Here is a 21,539-nt window from a genome sequence, read left to right as displayed (position 1 = left end):
CTTTGGTTTGGAATTTTCTCCCTTAGTATACTAGTAGGTTTTCTTTTATAATTAAGAGTTCTCCAGAGATTAAAATTCTGTTTAAGAAATGAAGATGAGGAACTCCGATTTTCTTGAAAGTGTCCCCAATCCAAAACTGGTTACGATCACTGCTAAAACTATGATGGTGTGAGAGAAGTTCAAATTGCCCTATAGTATTCACTTACAATTTCAAATGAGTAGGCTTAGGCAAATTTTACACTTGGTTATTTACTAGAATATAGTATACGAAATTTGCTGAAATATCAACAAAGTAAAAAAAGTTATGTAGGACTTGCTATATAGAAAGTGAGATTCTTTAAGAAACTTCATGGTATCGTAATTGATACTGTATTGGTCTAAATAAGGGATATATGATCACAGATTTGTTAGACCTCAGCTCTAACGAACAGTACTGTTCAAACAGAGACTCAGCTCACATGATGCAATTTCAAGTTGAGATATGGAACATATTCTTGAATTAAATCTTTACACATTTGTGTTAGAAAGAAAGCCTTTTATATTTGAAGATGAATACCGCAATAAGATGACAAATTATGACATTGTCATTTATATAGCACCATAGATAAATCTGATCATGAATAGGAATAAGCACTTGCTGAAGGACATAAAGAATCATTACCCGAAGATGTCTCAGGATTAATGTTTGACGTCTGTAGCAAGAAATGATCAAAAGTAATTAAAACTAGAAATGTTAACACATGAGAAAAGTCACTAAAATCTCTTGAAAATGATTACCAGTGTAGCATTGGTTCTACAGCCAAAAAGCAAAAATTTTAAAGTTCTGAGGTGATGGTACAAACATTCTTATGAAATGGTTATATCCTTAGTATCTCCGCATGGTTAATTGTAAGTTTTGCTTGTTTTTGTATTATTTGATAATACAATAGAAAACCATACTTAGAAAAATCTTTAGGTATCTAATAACACTGTGGCTAACAATGATGAGAAAATAATGTGAAAGAAACTATATATGAGAAAAAATGTAGTTTATAACACTATATGTTGGAAAACAAAGCTCTAGGTCATGATAGATTTATATATATTTAAGGAGATTTATTTATATTTAAGCAGACACTGTAATGAATAACCAAAATAGATAATGCTCTTTTTTGTTGAGAGTCCACTTTGGAAAAAGACCAAGACCTCTGTTCAAATAAAGGCATATAAAAAAGATACAGAGGATCCTTTAGTCGCAAAACTTGTCATTGCATCTTTGTTATCAGAATAGAAAAGGCCTGAGCCTGGGAGGTTAGGAGAGTATGCTTTAGCTAATTTGCTCAAATCCAATCACTGAAGTTAGGCATTTAAGGTCTTCTTCATGGACCCATCTAATGGTAGCATTGCTGAGCAAAATTTTTGAGCTCCAGCTAAATAAACACTGCCTTTCTCTTTCTCACAATCAGGTTGCACTTCTAATTCCTATCCTTCTGACATCACTCACACATATGGCACCTTCCTGTCTCCGTTTATGCCCATCCTTCCAACAAATCTACAAACTATACAAATTTTAAGGTTCACATTATACTTATCAGCCCATTGATCTTTTCCTTCTCTAAGAATTAACTATGTGCCTAATAGCAGATAAAACTCAATATGTTGCTTTGGCCCATATTCCTTTATATCTATTTATGAATAGTTTCACACAGGAGCAGCTTCCTTTCTCAACTAAGCTAATAAAATGTGTTATTAAATTGAACTAAATATGGTAGATACTTAACTAGATAAGTTTTTGCTGAGCCAGATTCAAAGAGAAAAATGTTATTCAATTGTTAGAGAAGCAGATAAAATACACAGGTACCAAAAATATACCAAGCTGCATGAGAAAGTCACAGGTATTGACTAGAGCACTTGTGACCTGGTGCTCCACCCTTAAAAGTCGCAGGGGTTATTAGGTGGCAAGTTAAACTGCCACCTCAGTATCACATCTGATGGGGTTCCACAGGCACCAGGAACCACGTATTTACCTAATTCAATCTGAGGTGCCTCTGGACTTGGCGTAGTTTTGTGTTTGGGACGTTTGGGACGTTTCGAAGGTTTGGGACGTGGATGACGTGTTCTTGGTTGTTCTGATGTTGTTGAAGCTGAAGAAAGGAAACTGGTTAATGTCAACTTATTACTCCAGAAACTAAAAAAAGGATTATACATGGCTCTAGGTTTTCTAAAATTTTTGTTAGATTTTTTTGAGAAATTTATCTCTTAAGTTCAAAATTTTGTCATCTCTATGTAAAAAAAAGTTTTGAGGGGTCCAATGACAGTTCTTTAGAGAGAGACTATATAATGTTATTTTGATAATCTTAAAACATTGTTATTCTTGGTAGTGTCAGATTTCAAAGATGATCCTGACCCAACAGAAGTCAGAAGCACAGCATGTCCATGTCATCTTAGAGAGAGACCCAGGATCACCTACTTTTGGGAGACTGCACTTAGAAATTACTTCACTTAGGCATACATCCTCTTAAATATTATTAGAATAAGCACAGTTCATTTCTTCAAATCCTTGGTAGGCAATAAAAATGCTCTGCATATCTTAAAACAACTTCCTGTTGATGCCCGCAGCATTATAAATAATGATATGGGGGCAGACACTCCTAATTGTGTTTGAAATTCAGCTTTACCACAGAACACTAAACACAATCACAGGCTCTGCAGAGCATTAATAAAGCTAGATAGTATTGAAGATAGATGCTCTGCACTAGCTGTAAACAGGCTTATATTCTAACCAATTAACTTGTTTTAGACATCTTCATTATATTCAAAATGAAGAATCTAGTTGAGTGACAAGAGAGGTTGATGAGAAAAGTCTTAGAGAAAAGCTCTTGACCAAGAGAATAATGGAATAGACTGGACAATGAGCAGAAAACACACTTGCTTAAAGACATAAAAAGGTTATTACCTAATGTTCGGGAAGCCTCAGTTCTCAAAGTTACAGGTTCAATGTCTGTGGCAGAAACTGACAAAAAGCAATACAGTAAGCAGAAACATAGAAAATGAAAAAATGTATCTTGAAAATGAACTTCTTAACACTGTAATGTTTAAAAAGCATTTCTGAACTCTGGAAAAATAGTGTTTGCTCTGTAATACCGGCTGTACTCCGGTATCCATTATCTCATAAAAACAGCCATACTCTTTGCACTGTGCATCCCTATGAGGCCAATGAAAAACTTTTTTTCTGTTTAATTATTTGATTCCAACTATATTGGAAAGTTGGCTCCAAAAAATCTTAGTTGACTGACATATATTTTAAATTACTCTGAATAATTATCATGAAAGCTTCTGTTAGTATTTGAAAGGCTTCTACCACCATTATTAATATTTGTTGTGAGGAATGGTGGTCGTGAGATTTTTAAAATATCTTCTTAATCAGTCTGTTTATTGGAGATCTGTGACAGTCATGCAAAAGATGAATGTGTGCTTTTCCTCTATAATATGATACTCTTTCCTACTATTTCTTCTCATTTATTCCTTTATTTCACATAGATAATTAGGAGATAATTATTGAAATGAGGAACAGAGATGATTAAGAAAAAAGTCTGAAAAGTAATAATTCAAATTTTTATCTAGATAAACAGGATTTTTATAATTTTATAGTATTCTGAAATGACTTATGTGTAGATATGAAATTAAGATTTAATAACTCTTTAGTTTTAAATAATTAATGTCTCTATGTTTTATTAAATTCAGAGGATTAAATGTAACATTAAAACATCTTATCACCAAATACCCTGAAAGAACTCATATGGAGATTGCCTTTGTTGACTGTCAAAGACATACAGCACAAAATGATTTAAGTCACATCTGGAACGTCTGAACTAATGGAAAACATGGCGTACAGAAGAAAGGGAGAAAGCAAGGAAAATGGGATGAAAACAATACACGAGCTGACTGCCTTCAAATAGAGAAATGAGAATCCCTATTTTGTTTCTAATTCAATGTCACAAGACGAATTTGTTAACAAAAAATTGACATTCATTTCAGTTGTGTTTGGACAGTATGGAATAAAAGAAGAGATTTTTCAAGAAAAAGACAATTATGTATTGTCTCGAGCCCCAGCTAACTTTTTCATTGCTTCTATCTCACATTCATAAATTATGTACATAAAATCAGAGATCTCAAAAATTTTCTGGTTTGAAGGATGGATAAAGAGAGCACATGTGACTCTCTACAGCATCAAATGCTGCAAGCAATCTGAACATCTCTGAAAGTGATGAAAGAAAGAATAACATTCAGAGATTTTAAACTGAGCAGCAGATGTAAGAATGCTTAACAATGTTAAAAAAGCCCTGTTGAAAACAGTAAACAAATTTTGGAAATGAATGAAAAGAGATGATGAATAATTGTTTACACAAGAGAATACAGATAATGATAGAGATGAGAAGAGGAAGCTGAGAGAAACACTGATCAGGAAGGAAGACATCCATCATTACCTATGGTTATGGAGGGAGCTTCAGTTTCAAATGTAACAGGCTCAAAGACTGCATCACAAAAAATAAACAGGTTAAATATTAAAAGAAAGTATAAACTTGTAGGTGCTCACCGATGCTTAATTCAAGGGAAATAGACCTGGTTTATTCTGAATTAATATAAATTGCCTTCATGGTAGGCTTATTTTATCAAAGGCTCTCTCTTACTAAACTTGAATTTTATACTAATTGAAACCTGAGGAGAAAATTTCAATTGCAAAACAGTTGAATTTTCAGAACTGTTGTATAAATATCTTATTTGGTAGGAAATCACTTAGTAAATAGCTACTGTCTAAAATGCCAATAAGGTATTTTAGAAGATGCCAATCTCTGATTATGTTCCTATAAAGAATACAGTGTTAGCCTCCTGAGTGCTGCCTAGTGGTGGCTGCTAAAATCACGTTCAAAAAAGATTCCAGATAGAGAAAAACCAGTCTTCTACTCATTACAAACCTGAATTCAGAAAACAAAGCCTACAAATTTTTTAGGAAAATGAAATATGTCAGACTAATAGATGTAAAATTTACTAATTTCCCACACTGTGATTTGTCCTTTTAACAATTAAAACATCAGTGTGACTATTTTGAGAAGACAATGGACAAAATCATGGTACAGGTATCTATGCTTTATATAACAAATTGTCAACATTTTCAGCAACATTCCCAAAGACAATGCTTCTTAAAGTAAGGCACTGGAAATTATGTTTACTGGATTTAGTTGGTGGCTTATCTGGTTTTGCTGTGGTTTGGGGTTTATGAAGTAATTGCTTTGGTGGTTTTGAATCTGAAGGAAAAAAAAGTGCTATAATTAGTGTCATAGCGTAGCTCTGAATGTCAAGATTAATGTTACTTATATACCATTTCCTTGTTATAGATCAAGGCACTGTAAGTAGTGATACCAGGCTGGATTTGAAGTATATTTGGTCTATGTGTGGTTTTAGGTCTTTTGGATGGTTTTAATGCTAAAGAAAAAGGTATGGTATTAAAAATTAGCATAATAGTCATAGCTGTAACTGTCAGGATTAAAGACATGTATGCTTGAACAAAGATATATAAATTCAGTGAATATACAACACAATTAACTCCTAGAATATGGGAAGAGTGAGAAACATGGCCATTTCTACTTATTTTTCCAAAAAGAAAAATTTTCAGGAAATACTCAAGATGAGCATTTTGAGCAAAAGTAATGAGAACTATAATAAAACTTTTTTCTACATACTTCAAAAGTAACAAGTATAATAGGTCTATTTCTTAATTGATAGTTTTTTTTTTAAGTATAAAAATAGTAATGTAGAGTATAAAAATAGTAAATTGAAACTTGCTTAGTAGGAGACCTGGAAAATAATCTATAACACTTGAAATTATACGCAATGTAACACGGCTACTAATTTCTAGAGTTTTCTAAAGTAAAGGAGTGACAGATTTATTGTGGATGCTGAGAACTTATAATGAAATAATCATAATCAAACAGCATTAGTACAAAAACCAATAAAACTAGCTTGAGACTTTTAATGTTCTCAAGTTACAAAGGCCATAGTACTTTTATATTGAACTCTAGACCAAGAACAGTATTTGTGCTTCTAGTTACCAAAACATATTCAAAAACATTCTTCAAAGAAACAAGAAAGCTGAAGAAGCCATTATTTTATGCAGCTTTTTAAAAGAGAGAAAGTCTTACAAGTTGAATGAATAAAGCAATGAAATGATAATCATGGCACTGGAATAAAATTTTGCCATTTGTCAAGTCTAGGATGAGCACAGAAGTCCCTATCTGAGAAAGAGTAGATGGTTTTCTCAACACAAAGATACATGTGATGGAAAAGACAGAGGGTTTGTGGAGAATCAGGAAGTTGTGTCCAAGGCCACAGACCTCCCTTAAATAAGCACACAGGATTCTTCCAGAAATTTCCTATCTGTAGGCTCTTCAGACCCAGATAGGAAACGTGAGTGGAAGCATAGAACGAAATTGTGGTGCAGCTACATTCATGCCTGGGAGGAGAGTAGGAAAAGCAAAAGTGACAACGTGAAAGCAGCTGGAGGAGAGTAGAATTACCGACTGTGGGCACCAAGAGCTCGGGCTGTACCGTTGCAGGTTCCAGAGCTATAGAAGCAAAATACCAAAACACTCATTATATCAAGAGGCATCATCTTGAGGGAGGAAACATTACTCCTCAATCCTTACTTAAGCTGTGTCCTTTTCTTTTAGGGTGTGATCTTCCCTTTTATTTTCCCCATTCACTCCTCTTCTCCCTATTGCTTTTCCACAACCCATCTGCCATGAATATGCAGCCTATGTAAGATTTTTTAGGGTGCCCTACTTTAATAGTCCACTTAGTGGGTAGCTTACTGCTGTGTGTACCTGCGAATAAAAATATATATTCATATAACATAAATATGGAAAGTACAGATACTCAAATATAAAAATCAATTATATTGGCTCCAGGTAGTAGGTAGCTACTATATCAGAAGCTTTCATATTCTCCTTTCTGTGCTAATTAGAACCTTGAACATCACATTTACCAGGTTTGGACTTGGGCACATCTGGACTAGGTGTGGTTTTAGGGCGGGGGCGGCGACCTGGTCGTTTGGTCTTTGGTGGAGCTGAAGAAAGAAAATTAGCTAGTTAATACAAGAGTATTAGCTCGAAAAACTGACAGTCAAAGTTACATATATCTTAGAAGCACACTTAGCCTTCTGACTTACTGTGGATATGCACTCTTCTTTTTTGCAACTTTCTATCATTATTTACCCAATTAAATAAGGTCTTCAATAATTTTTTATGTCGAAGATTTATAAACAATCACAGTTCAAGAGAACTATTCTTCTTCCATTTTGAGATGGAAAACCCAGAACTTTGCATAGTTTAGAGAAGAGTCTCATAAAAATTTTAAAGGTGCATGTTCAAAAGGAACATGAGAAAAGTTACTTTTAAAAAGCCACTACAGATACAAATTAAAATTTATTTGGCCTAAGGTTTGAAAGCAAAAGTTTTTCACTTAGCATTAAACAAAATTTGCAAATCAATGAGATGTGTTAAAAGGCTTTGAATTTGAATACAGAAATTATAGAAGGCAACTTTTTAAAAATGAGACGTAGTTTATGAAACTATGGGATTTAAAATTTCTCTCTGGTAGAACAAAGGACACACACACACAAATGGACATTAATGAACTAATCCATTAATGTGAATCTGTTAATAAAGATACCAGCAGTCAGGAAAAGGGGAAGCCAAGGTCACTCACTCGATAACTGTATTACCTAATGTTGTCATTGAAGGTTTGGTTCCCAGTGTTCCAGGTTCTAGGACTGCATAAAAAATCATTGAGAAGGAATCAAAATCAAAGGGAAAATGATGAAATTTATTTAAATAAGAAAAACACTTGATTTTTAATTATTAAGTTGAGAAAATATAAATGGTGAAACTTTTACCTACATAAGAAATTCTATTTTTATTTAAATAGATTCCTGAGTTTTTAGACAAAATGAACAAAAATGTAGCTAGTCAGTTCAATTTGGAAAGAGAAGTGGAAGGAAAATGGTAATGAGTCTCATTTGGAAGATGTGAATGCAATAAAGTAACCAACAGTTGATGTTAAAAAGGAAAATATGGGTAATTGGCTAAGATGACACCAGCAGATGACACACATTTTTTGCTTTCTTGCAGGAAAAATGCTATAAAGATTGAGGTTAGTTTTTCTATATCTTTTAATGAATTTCCTAGTGACATATCAGGATATTTAGATCTGGAAAGACCATAATATTTTTGAGAAAACCTACAAATGTTGGAGTTTGAAAGTAAGAAAAACACCTCCAAAAGTGAAAGTACAAATATGTCCTAGGGAAGCCATGATCCTCCACTGGAAATTACCAGGTTAAAGAAGTTCAGGACACATTCCTGAAATATAAGGAGGGACAATAAATAATGTGTCTAATCAAAATCAGTATGGCTTTCATTGCTGTCTCGGGACCTCTACTTAGTCAAGTTTAGGCAGAATGTTTATCTTCTGGCAAAAATGGCTGAAAGAAAGATCTGATGGATAATTAATAAATTTTTAAAAAGCCAAAGTTAAGGACAAAGTTAAAGGTAGAAAATGTGAAAGAAAGATAATTCTTTTTCACTCACTAAAGGAACTCCATTACCTATTGATCATGGTGGTGGTAGAGTCTGAGATTCTGGGGTTGCAATAAAAATCAGTATTATCAAAGACAATGCTGAAGGGCACCGTCTAAGATGGAAATCAAATTGTCCTCTAGTATAAAAAGTGCTCTTTGATGAGCAATCGGGTTAATGACAGAAAAACTCAACACTCCATATCCTCTTCACAAGCCACAATAAAAATTGAGATTTCTAATTTTTGTTGTAGATTTTTAGGTATTTTCCACACTACCCAATATTCTGAAAATTGCTCCTACTGCTTGAAGGGATACTACTTTGAAGGGAGGTCGGGGTGGCCTCTCTGAAGTTGCTTGAAGTATCCTGTTCATCTGTCATTTTGTTTTCATGTGGAACAGCCAGGTTCACCCAAGGAAGTGGGAATAGGCAGCAGAGCCATCACACCTGTAACTACGTCTAAGCTCTGTTAGTTTTAGATAATTTTCAGCTTGACTGGGTATGATATTCTTTTATGAAAAATAGGAATTGAACTCAGGGTCTAAAAAGGGCCACAAGTGTTCATATGTTGTTCTCCATATTTATTGCATCTATTGCTGGTGAACAAATTGGTTTACATATGACATTTAGTCCATTTTGGTTAGTAAATCAGCAGAAGTCAAAAAGCAGTCTCAGATTTCATGAAATGCTGAAAAAATAGAATAATAATATTATTTAAATATTCTGATGGATAACAAGCCCTCCAGTGTCATTTAAATTGGCAGCGGGGGCAGAGGAGGGGACAGATGGAATGAGCCTGGATGTCTCAGATTCTATAGGAGAAAGGGAAATAAATAATATTAATACATTAAATATAACAAATATCAAAAAAATCTACATCTGAAAATAGCAAACAAAAAAATCTTTTGAAATTTTGAGGTGTGATTTATGTTTTAATTTCTACAAAGTTGCCATTTACAAGTGTGAAAAAATATGTAAAACTTGCTACTCATGGCATCTTTTAGCTTTTAGAAAGATTAAAGAATGTTGCCTTTTAAATTTTATTAAAAAATATGTGCATTTTCAAGTTCCTGACAGACTGAGACAACATATGTATGGACCCCAATCAATTAAGCTTCCAATTCATCTGCATATAAAAATATTAAAGTCAGTGTTTATTAAAAGCAAACACCTCTCCAACAAGACTTCCTCTGTTTGACAAGGAGTTATCCTTAATCTTAAAGAAAAAGGTACAAAAATGTTCCTTTAAAATGCTGAGTGGTGTGTAAATACTCCACTCACCTCGGCACAAAACAGCGAAAAATACAACCCCCTCATGGATTTGTAGCAAGTGAAGAGAACAATTTATAGTTCCTTCCACTATGTCAGAGAACTATGTAAAACAAGCACCTGTAATTAATTGGCGGTCTCTCCCTTTTTCAGTCTGTTAAAAGCTTAAAGAGCCAAATGTCGTTACAATCTTAAAGATTATCTATGAAGGAAACAATTCTTATTGGATGAGGCAGACAAGTAGAGACGTGGTAGATGGCTGGGATTTTCAAGAAAGCACGAGATTCTGCTTACAAAACAAGCCAAAACCAATGTAGGTTTTTACTTATTAGTTTAACCACAAAGGAAAACCAAAGGAAATCAGCCTGCATGAAAATTGAAATGGAAAAAAAAGGAGAGTACGAGGAGAAGGCTGAGAAAGGCAATGAATCACTCAAATCAAAAAGCTTTTGGTGGTTTATTTGCTCTCTTGAACCTTGGCTAGAAAGAGAAGTCTTCAGCAGAGCTGTAATGGTGGACTACCCTAAAGTAAAAATAAATAAAATGTAAAAAGCTAAAACCCAAGCAATGGTTTGCAGACATCTTGTCATTACTTTGTGTTGTCTCAGACCACTCAATGTCAACCTGAGCTGCCATAAATTTAGATGCAGATTCCGAAGTGCTTGTACTTACTTGCTCTTAGGGGAAAAATGTGGATATTCTTAGGTGATTAGATGGCAGAAATCAAAGGAATATAAACTCATTAAGCTTCCAAATAATTTTCCACACTTTAAAAGGAAATGTCAAATTAAGAAGTCTTCTTTGCTCAAACACCTTAGAATAATAATATACCTTTCACTCTTATTTGTATTAATGAATTTCCTCTTAGAAACCTTTTTAGAAACTGCTGAAATTAATAATGTAACTTATCTTGTATAAATTATAATGAACATTTGGAGACATTTTTTGATGTTTTAAATTTTATCTTGTAATAACAGAAATAATTAGATTGGAGAAATATTAAATTCAGTAACTCAAACATATAGTAATATTTCTCAATCTGCTTGGTAATAGCCCTGTATTCAAAATACATTATAAATATAATAGTTACGACTTTATTCCAAAGTCCTCTACGCATGATTTTTAAATAAATGCCCATATGGATGTCAGTGTTGATTTAAACTTGTAGGGCTCTTGAATTTTATCAGCTATGCTTCTTTCTCCAGATAACCTCTCTGAATAAGACTACTTCATTCCATTTCTCTGTCTTGGAGACCTCACTAATGGTCAATGTCAACTACACTCCTTTTGCCTAATCCTTAATTTCCTTCAGTGTGATACCTACACCTGGAAATATCACTTTCTCTTTAAAGGGAGTTATGAGATTTTTTTCTGAGCAGTTTTTCTTCATTACCCATTTAATTGCAAAAAATAAATCATGCCCACTTAAGCAGTACCTCTCTTGCTTTAATAATCCTACTTTGTAAACATGCATTAATGAAAAATCCATTGCACATCATAGTGAGAAATATATTTATCTCAGAACTAAGGGTTTAAAATTTAGATGGAAATGACGAATAGTGACAAAGTTTCCATATACAATCTTGTAAGTCAACATTTAAACTATTGCTGTATAGATTCTGGATAGAAAACACAAAGATTTGGTTATTCAATATGTCTCGTAATCCTTATAAAGGGAATTTTCTGTTTTTAATTACACAGAGTAACCCCTCTCTGCAAAAGAGCAAAACACCATTAATATATCCTGAGATGTAAACAAAAGCCATTTGTCAGAAATCAGCCCTTATTTAGAAAGAAATCATGGAGCACCAGGGAGATACAATCCTTTCTAGTCTTACAGCCTGAGGACTGAGAAGCTCCAAACAAGGCAGAGCTCTTAAGGGATGGAAACATTTCTCCCTTTTCCAGATGAAGGGTGATTGCTCAGTGTGATCAGAATTCCAGTCAACTTTGGTACTGGAAACTATTTCCTAGTCCTAGACAAGGGAGTCCTCAATCGTTCACATTGTTCGTTTTCTGTGTTTTCTCTGTGATGGTCATGAACATAATGATCCTCTACACACACAGCTCAGAGCAATGCTGCAAAAATATCAGAAAGGCTGGTTATGAAACCATTTCAAAACATTTTGCACTTTTCATGGAAAAATGCATTAAATATTAAAATATAAATCAGAAATTCTTGCTCTGAAGAGTGGTATAAAACAATTTTTCAACCCTAGTCTTGGAATATTAAAAAAAGTTCAGGGTAGTTACCAGGTTTGATGTGTGTCACTTCTGGGCTGAGAGAGACTTTTGGTTTCAAAGAAATAAATTGTGTTTTACTGGGAGCTGAAAAAAGAAACAAAATAATCAAGAAATTAATATGTAGGCATTTCAGTGTCTAAAACCACAAAAGGGAAACCTATACTTTAAGTGAAATGAACACATCATCTTGGAAGATTTTGGAAAGCGTTCATTAAAAGAATATTTCACAGAGAAAGATTTAATGGAAATACAGTGATAAATTTTCATCTGGTTTATGAAAACATTTCTAGAGTATATTTGACTTAACAGAAATAGTATTACCGCTATATAACTATAAAAACTATACAGTGATTTTAATCTATGCTTTAAAAACACCAGTGTAATCATTTACACCCTTATTTCATATTTCTCAGCTACATCTAAGTTTTTAAGCACCAGAAAAAACCCTGTTTTAAAAAAATTATTCATTGGTAGGTATAATGCTATGATCTGCAGCATAAAGAAATTCTGCTAACACCGTAATAGAAAGTTATTTTTCGATATAACGTCTGAAGTTGAACTTGAGGGAGAGCTATGCAAAAAAAACAAATGGAGAGATATGTATAAGACCCAACTTTGAATATAATGATTGGATAGAAAATGAGAAAGAAGCAGTGGTTTAACATCTTTCCAAGGCTGTTGTCCACAGGATGTTGTCCAATGCTGAGTTTGGATCCATTAACTAAAGGGTCAGATATTCAAAACCATGAAAGCCACAGAGTTGATGTACTGAATAAGACATTCAGTATTGTTGAATGAGCCAATTAGAATAGAGACTAGACATTACATGAAAGCTGAGGTACTGGATTTTCCATGATTAAATGAAGTAAATACATCTACTAAAGACATATCATTACCCAATGTTGTCCATGTAGGTTCAGGACTTTTAAAAATTTTAGATGTAGTAGTTCCAGGACTTTTGGTTCTTCCTGGTGATGGAAAGGAAAAAGAAATATTACTATATCCTAGAGACAATGAAGAGATATCCTCCAAAGAAGAACTGAATGACCTTTATAAAAGCCTGCCATATTTAGTAGTCAGTGTTTACAAAGTAGGCAATTAGTTAACAGTTTGGGGAAAGAATTTTCAAACTCAGTCATAATATTATAGATGAGAAAAAACTTTTAAAAAATATTGCAACAGAATAAGCAAAACCCAGCTTGTTGAGTATGATTCTGAGAATATTATTTGACAATGATGCTCATCACTTCCAGATTGATAGGCTACCTCTACCACCCAAACCCTGTGCCTTAAAATACATTGTTCTCCTCTCCTTTTTCCTCTGTCCAAATACTACATCTATTTTGAAGTTTGCATCCTCAATGCTTACTTTTCTTTATGACCTTCTACATAAGTATTATAGACTCACAAGTGGATTATATAATCTTATGCTCTCTCATTGTTTATGATGTACTATCTTTTTAAGATTATTAGCAATTGAAAAGCTAATAATGAGTCATGTTCTCTCCATCTCGGCCATTGCCCTTGGGCAAAACTGAAAACATAGTAAGCACCAAAAAGCAAGAATAAACATTTAAATGTAGATGGCATACCAAAAATATAAATTATATTTCTCATTCTATCATGCTGTGATAGCAGGACTTGTTTCTAGATTTATATCAAAATTCATGTGTAAGGACATCGCTTACATCACTTTCAATAAAATCTTATTAGAAATGATTGTTATTTTGTATTATTAATTATTCATTTTTAGTTAATTTCAAATTTTATAAAGAAACTTCAACCTATGGAATCATATCACTTCTTTTTATAGTAAGAAGATGGATATTATCTATTTGGAATTAAGCATCCTGAAAGTTTAAAGAGACATTTATTTACCAGGTTTGGTTCTTTGTGTTTTGGGCTTGAGGCGTCGTTTAGGTGTGGAAGGGATAGATGTAGTTTGTAGAGGAGCTGAAATAAGATTTAAAATAGTTTTCATAAATATTTCTCAGGGATCAATCAGGTTGTAAATGTAAACTTATAAACCTCTTGAGTGCAAGAACTGCTTTCTATTTATTTGTATCCCTAGAATGCCTAGCACTGTGCTTTATTTACACTAGATGCTCAATAAATAAATGTTGATCAGGCCAAAAAAATTAGATGTCTATATGAGAATTGAAAATACATTGTTCGATTAAATGCACTGCAAAGTAAGCACCATTGAGGAATTTAAGAACACATGAAACAATTAAGAACTCAAAAGATGATTTCCCAAATAGGAGGAGAGAAGTACAAGTAAAATATTTGGGATTTAGAGAATGAAAAGTTCAGAACTTCTTTAATCCTGGAGCGTATTACTAACCTCACCATGAGTTAATAAACTTCATTACTCCAATAATTTTCTATTATAAATTTAATTTATGTTACTTTTCTTTAACCCATTTTTCTTCATTACATTTAGGACTGTAAAGCCCAGTTGGTGCTCTTTATATTTAGACTACTTTAGAAAAATACTCTCAGTATATGGTATCTAAATGTGCTAAATAGAAGGGAATGTATTTTAAAATAATTATCATCTATAATTCTGCTATTTTCTGGCTGGTAAATTCGAAAGGAGTATAGCAAAAAAATAATCATTCAAAATATATATGGACATCAAAATTATGAGAATTCTTTGAAAATAATCACAAGGCTAAGTATAATAGTTAACCCAGTTCTTTGAAAAATTTCATGGTAGAGAACAAAGGGAAATGTTTACTACTGAAAATATTCTGAAAAGGCCAACATAACTGATTCTTTTTATACATTTTATCTATTCTTTTAAAGCACACAGCTATGCAAATATCATTAGTTACCAGGTGTTGTAGGTTGCATTTCAGGACTGGTAATGATGTCCAGTTTTTGAGGAACAAATGGTGTTTCACTTGGAGCTGAGAACACAAACACCCCATCCCACCAAGTAATTCCAGTTAAAATGAGGTATTTTAAGAGTTTTAACATGCTTTTAGATGGTGTTACAAAGCACACGCTACAAATATGTGATTAAGGATGACGAATGCATGTAATCTGGAAAGCTGATGGGTAAAATAATGATGTAAAATAAGGAAAAGGTGAGAATGATAATTGTTTAGTAGTTGACTCTAGCAAACTCAAGGCATGAAAGAGGTGATACAGGCCACAAACACATGAGATGGGATGATATGAATGATGAAAATGTTCATGCAGTTTCCAAAGCCTTTCATTTCTTTAAGGATGGAAAAATATATAATCTATTACAGTTTAAAGAAAAAAAGAACCCCAGATGAAACATAAGATGTCTGCATTATACGAAAAAAAAAAAAAAGCGTGTGTGTGTTTGTATTCAGCAAGAGGAAAGAAATAAATGATTAGATGTGATGGAATGAAACGGTCATTTGGAAGACAGGCATTCACATGAATTTTCTGTTAAAACAAAGAATGATTTTTCTGTTAAAAACATTACCCAGTGTTGCCCTTGGCCGTTCAAGAGTTCTAGAAGTTTTAGGTGGGACAGACTCCAGAAATGGATCACTTGTTGCTGTTGGAATAAATGTCAACATTTATAAAAGCAGTAGAAGTCCCCAGGAATAAAATACAAACTCATGAGTAATAAATTATGCCTCATGTGGGGGAAAAATATCAAGAACACTTGAAAGATTGCTGAACATTTTTAAATGAGTGATTCATTAGAAGCTGAAGATGAGTTCACTTAAGGAAAAACATATATACTTTAAACATTAGAAATCATGATAAAACAGTGCCTCATTAATTCAACTGATTTTCAGTTGGTTTTTCTAGCTTCTTCTGTTTCCTAACTACTAATGGAATCCACCCTTAGCAGTCTATTTTATTTTTTTCCTTATTTTCTGCTTTTTAAAATTATTTGCTTTTATTTATCATGACACAAATAATACCGAGATAAAGCTACACATACAAAAAATATCAAACATATAAGTATGTCTGGAAGAGACCAGTCTTACTTTGAGTCTTCTACAGTATCAAGTTTAGTAGGTGCTTAATAAACAATTTCTAAAAGAACTATCAGATGGAGTTAAACTCACTATAGCTGGATTAGTAAGTGAATGCCAAAACTTAGACCTAACTGAACGTCAATAGACAAAATGAATGACATGATTGCTCTAGAGCAGGGTTTTTCACTTTAACACTATTGACATTTAGGGCTGGATAATTCTTTGCTGTGGGAGCCTATCCTGTGCCTTGTAGGGGTTGAGAGGCACCCTAGCCTCTACTCACTAGATGTCAGTAGCACCTCCCCCAGTCGTGACAACTGAAAATGTCTCAAAACATTGCCCGAATGCCCCAAGGTGGAGCGGGGGAGAAGATTGCGAAATCACGCCCACTTGAGAACCACTGCTCTAGAGAAAACTTTCAAGGATTCTAAAACCTTTCTAGAATAATTCTGAACAATAGAGCGATAGCTCGTTACATTACTTTGCCTCAGTGACAACCAAATCGATCTTTATCTCCCACATGTGGCTGAGCTCATTTACTAGTGGATGTAAGGAAATAATCACTCAATGGGAGGAGTGGTAGAATTCCTCTCCCTGACAGATTGGTATTTCTTTCCTGCAGAGCTCCAGAGAGCACTTTTTTTTTTTTCAATCGGCAAAAATTAACGGGAAAACGAGGCGCAGTATTGTCGGAACACCTGGAATCCAAAGAAAGAATTGAGAGGCTGGGTATACCTGTGTGTGGCTCTGATATTTCAGGCTCGTCTGATGTTGTAGGACTTGAGAAAACATCATAAGTTGCTTTAAAAGAAAAAGTAAAACAACAGAGAAGATGTTAATTTTGATTAAGAGATTTCATAACATATTTTAATGCTGGCTGAAGGAGGACAGTTTTATGTGGTTGCTTGTAAGTTTTGGCTGTAGGCTCCTGGTCTTGACGTGATAGTGCAAGCAGTCATTGAGACTTGTCTCTAGTCCCTTTTTCCCTGAACTACAGGTCTTTATACAAGCAAGCCCTGACACTGGCTTCTAGGCTGATGTGAGCATAGTGCTATATATTTACAATGAAGTAGTGCCAACTCTATATCAAAGAGCTTCAAAGAATATAAACATGAATGAAGTCAGATGGCAGTTTGGGGAGAGATTTCCAAAAAAGTAAACGGCAGCCACACTGAGGCTCTTTGCTCCATTTACTACGTAGTTTTTCTACTTAGTAAAAGTTATCATCATGCTATCTTACATTTGGACAGCATTTTACAGTTTGCACAGCACTTTCTCATATATAAGCTTATTAAACTCTCTTAATATCCTTGAGAAAGAGGTGAGGTAGACTTTATTCTCACTTTATTGATAATGGAGTGTTTTCTCTACTTTCTAGAAAATGCAGTTGAGATTCACAATGGTAATTTGCCAGTGGTCACATACTGGGATTGTCAAGTTCGGCATATTTTTCCTTCAATTCACAGGGCCAAGAATGACAGAGTTAAGACCAGTATTCTTCCTCTTGCACTATTCCCTTCTGCTACTTTATTAAAAGGCAGTTTTCTTTTTATGTTCCTCTATCAAGCCATGGGCCCTCTATAATCTAAGCAGATTTAAAGATTAAATATTCTACATGAAATTAAAAAAAGCAGAGTGACCTTAAAAAAAGGGGAGAGGTTGGTTTTAAAACAGGGATAACTTTCATAAAAATTGTATCTGCAAGTAAAAAGAGCATTAAAATAAAAATGTTCTCTTTCTGCGCAAAGAGCTGTCACTATGGTAATAAGAGGCAGAGAGAAAGCATGAACTGTTGTGAAGTAGATGTTACTTTCCTTACCCATTCAAAACGGCTGTATAGCAATAAACTAAAAAGGCAGGAACTCATGAGAAAATTTACTCACTGGGATTACTTGTAATTCAGTGACAATGTAATGATTTGAACCAGTGCTAGCTGAAGCTGTAAGAAAGATCATCTCAGACCCTGTGACACACTCTAATAAGCAGACAGGACAGTTTATGTTAAATTACAACTGAAGAGGCAGAAAAATACATTTTAACGTGTGAAGGTGAATCTGCTTTGCAAAATCTTCAAAACAAAAGAATATGATGAGTTAACATATGCAAAAATTCTGAGAGTAAACCATTACATTGTAATATAAAGTTTTCTTTAGCCTAGCTACAATCTTGAAGAGTTAGAGAATGATTAATCTTTTAAAGGACAAAAATGCTGGCAGTTGCTGAACTTAGTCTTGCTTTAAGCCAATTTTAAGTCATGGATCTAGCAAAGATGGCTCTATCTACTACTAAATAAATTAGGAAAACTTGACCAATTTTTATTTGTCCTCTCATACTTGGAAAGAAATTATGAATAGCTTGAATTATTTATATTGCTGTATTTGAAAAATGTCACAACTGTCTTTATGTTATCCTAAGTTCCATGTTTCTCTTTCATCTAGTGACACTGGACCACTTTTCCTCTATTTTGTACTTTTTGTCCTAAGGGATGATATTTATTCACCCTCTTTCCACTTCTTTTCCATATTTACAATTCCCCTCCTTCTGGAGTTTCCAAGCCAGGCTGCCATCTTCTCGTAGGCTATTCTCAGAAGGCACACTACTATGGAAAGAAGCCCTCCTTTCCACATTCTCTGGCAACTGTGGCTCATGTCTAGAAGTTCTAGTTGTCAGGGACCTCTTACTTCCAAACATTTCCCCAAATATGCTTAAGATTAAAATAACATTCTCTGGCAGATATGGTCCTTGATATTTCTATTTCTGGAATTTCTGAGAGCTGAGTAGTAAAGAACAAGAGTGCTAAAAACACACAATCTTCACTTGCTGGAAGTTTTCTGTTGTTTGGGCAGCTTTGAGAAGCATACCACCTCATTTTATTCATCGGTTAAACAAGATTTTTTTTTTTGATGCTGAAGAAATTGATGTCAGAGAGGAAGACAGTGTAGAAATGGAGTTCTTTAGAAATCAACAGCTCGTAATTTCTTTCCAAAATTCTTGTATGTATACTCCTTTACCAGAGTGAAGTGCATGAAATGGTTAGGCATCCCTGGTTTTAAAAAAGACTATAAAATTGATAAAAGCTAAGAGTTAAGAGTGAACCCTTCTATTTTTCAGACCCTCCGCATGGTATAGCATGTGTTATTGTTCAGAAACAAAGATCTGTTACCAGTTTTTACTTGATGGATAAATCCTCCAGCTACTTGACATTAAGCACTACCTCTCATCTTGCATTCACAGAACGTAAATGGGACCAAAAGTTGGAGGAGAAACCTAATGTGAGTAAAATTAGTTCAAGTCAAAGCAATACTAGTTTCTTTTAAAAAAAAGTAATGACTTATAATCATGATAACTAAATTTTACTTTTATATTTTTCATAGAAAAAATATCGTAATATGAAATAAACCTCACTACCACAGGCTCATTTGCTCAGTTCCTAAAACTACATAGTTATGTTTTGTTGGTTAAACATTTTACTTTTACTTTTTAAAAACTGATTAGATGCAAATTCCATAATAAAAAATGCTCTGATATTACGCTGGAAACATAGGACTGCACATAGACATTTTCGATTATTAAGAATTTATCAATTTATTTTCTTCAAATTATTAATAAATTATTAATATTAATAACTATGTGAAAGACTTTCACTTTTAAACATAAGTTCTTAAATGAAAGACTTTATTAAGAAAGAAATGATGTCTGTCTTGCTCATTATGCACTCCAAGTTTTATTTACCCCAAAGCCTGGTACGTAGTAGAGACTAAATAGAATTAATCTGCAAGATGTTCATTACAATGAGCAAATAACAATGGTTTGACAGTTGATAGTTTATGCTTTTAGTAAAGATAAATGAAAATAGATGAACAGGTTCTTTAATTATTTTATGATACACATACACGTGCATGCAAATCTCTTCCTCTACCACACAATTATCTACCATGTGCTTTTGTGGCCATAGAAATAGAGTCCCAAAAACATATGAAGAAGCAATGGGAAAGTACAACAGGACTGTCAAAAGTAGCTAGATGAGAAAAGCTTTTATAAACACCACACACAGAGTTCTCAGTACTATTGAAATAAAAAATGCTTTCTTCAGTTCATGGAAAAATTAAATACCTTTCTGGTTAACCTTAAAATTTGTGAAAATACTGCCTGCAAAAAAACCCCCAAAAAACCAAAAACAAAAAACAAACCTCATGAAGCAAAACCAAAGCCTGAGACTATAAATCTCTAAGAGGCCACAGTAAATCTGTAAACCATCTGCTACACTTGAATTCTATTTTCCTGCTCTCATAGCATCATCACCACCACTTACTCCTACTTCTTCTCCTCTCTAGGGCTTAATCCAGTTGGGTGGGCCAGATCTATGCCATCAACACCTCATAGGCGAGCAATAAGGACCAAATGTAGAGGTTAATCTCTTTTCAACCATTCTGAGCAAACCACCGAAACTTTCCAACCAATATAGGACTTCTTGGGCATACTGATCAGTTTGGCTTTCAAGTGTTTAAGTAATTGATACAGCTTAAGTGTGTATAGCAATTTACTGAAGTTCTACAAAGTACTGAGAGAACTAAGATCTGAAAATAATAAGTGGATTCTAATGAAAAGATTAAGATCTATAATCCTCCATCTGACCGTCAAGGGAGGTTTCTAAAGATAACTGTTTATCATTCAAGGGTAAATAATTATGCCAGAAGAAGTCATTATCTTAGTAATAAGTCAGTACATTTGGAGGGGAAAATCAGTTTGTCTGGAAACATTGGGAAAAGAACAGGTAGGAGAACTTTCTAAAGATAAAAATAAACACGTTAAATTATTCCGGGTTATATAAAGAAACCATTTTCTTTATTTGATTTGCACTTTAAATACCTCCTCCCTCCCAGTACTAAATGATGGTCTTTTAAGTGGATGAACAAGTTAAGGAGGCATTATCGAGCCAGAAAAAGAAAGTTGATTTCCATCCACCCCCTCAAACCATATAAGGACTTTAGAAATCATGCAAATATCCCACCTGTGGGATAATAAATACATGGCATTTATGTTGCTTCTTATACAGGTATCTCTGATGTCCACAGAAGACACAGAAAGTTGGTTATGGGATCATTTTACTCCCTGAGCTTAGGCAGGGCCTGAGCCCAGTTTATGGAATGATATAGGCTGCCAATCTAACTGAACAACATGGCCATATGATACAATTTCCCATCCCTGTCATGGGGTTAATAGGACATCAGGCCATTCACATGGAGTTGCAGAGCCTCTTCAAATAACACAGCACATGTCCTTTCCATTCTCCTTAAAAATTTTTATGTAAGAGAAATGAAGACCCAAGAATCATTGGCATGCTCAAAATATAGAAGTTTAGAGTTGTTTTTCATGATCTCTTCCTTCTTTCTATTAATTAAATAATTTATTGTTATTAAGTGTCTGAAGCATTCAGGAAGTT

The 21,539-nt window shown here is 33.8% G+C and overlaps 1 protein-coding gene across 1 annotated transcript in view; it reads right to left on the bottom strand.

The window, feature by feature from the left end:
* ABI3BP (ABI family member 3 binding protein) overlaps window positions 1-21,539 on the bottom strand; it is a 237,092-nt gene that overhangs the window by 86,222 nt on the left and 129,331 nt on the right. The window contains 14 exon segments of the mRNA XM_023527700.1: window positions 662-724; window positions 2,007-2,123; window positions 2,936-2,992; window positions 4,467-4,514; window positions 5,211-5,285; window positions 6,555-6,602; window positions 7,022-7,102; window positions 7,760-7,807; window positions 12,135-12,209; window positions 13,022-13,093; window positions 14,004-14,078; window positions 14,963-15,037; window positions 15,589-15,663; window positions 16,832-16,897. Of these exon segments, the coding sequence (XP_023383468.1) occupies window positions 662-724; window positions 2,007-2,123; window positions 2,936-2,992; window positions 4,467-4,514; window positions 5,211-5,285; window positions 6,555-6,602; window positions 7,022-7,102; window positions 7,760-7,807; window positions 12,135-12,209; window positions 13,022-13,093; window positions 14,004-14,078; window positions 14,963-15,037; window positions 15,589-15,663; window positions 16,832-16,897 (975 nt within the window).

Source organism: Pteropus vampyrus, unplaced genomic scaffold (genome assembly GCF_000151845.1).
Source record: "Pteropus vampyrus isolate Shadow unplaced genomic scaffold, Pvam_2.0 Scaffold1, whole genome shotgun sequence".
Lineage (NCBI taxonomy): Eukaryota > Metazoa > Chordata > Mammalia > Chiroptera > Pteropodidae > Pteropus > Pteropus vampyrus.
Note: the sequence above shows the minus strand (reverse complement) of the source record. Positions and strands in the feature narration are given on the sequence as shown.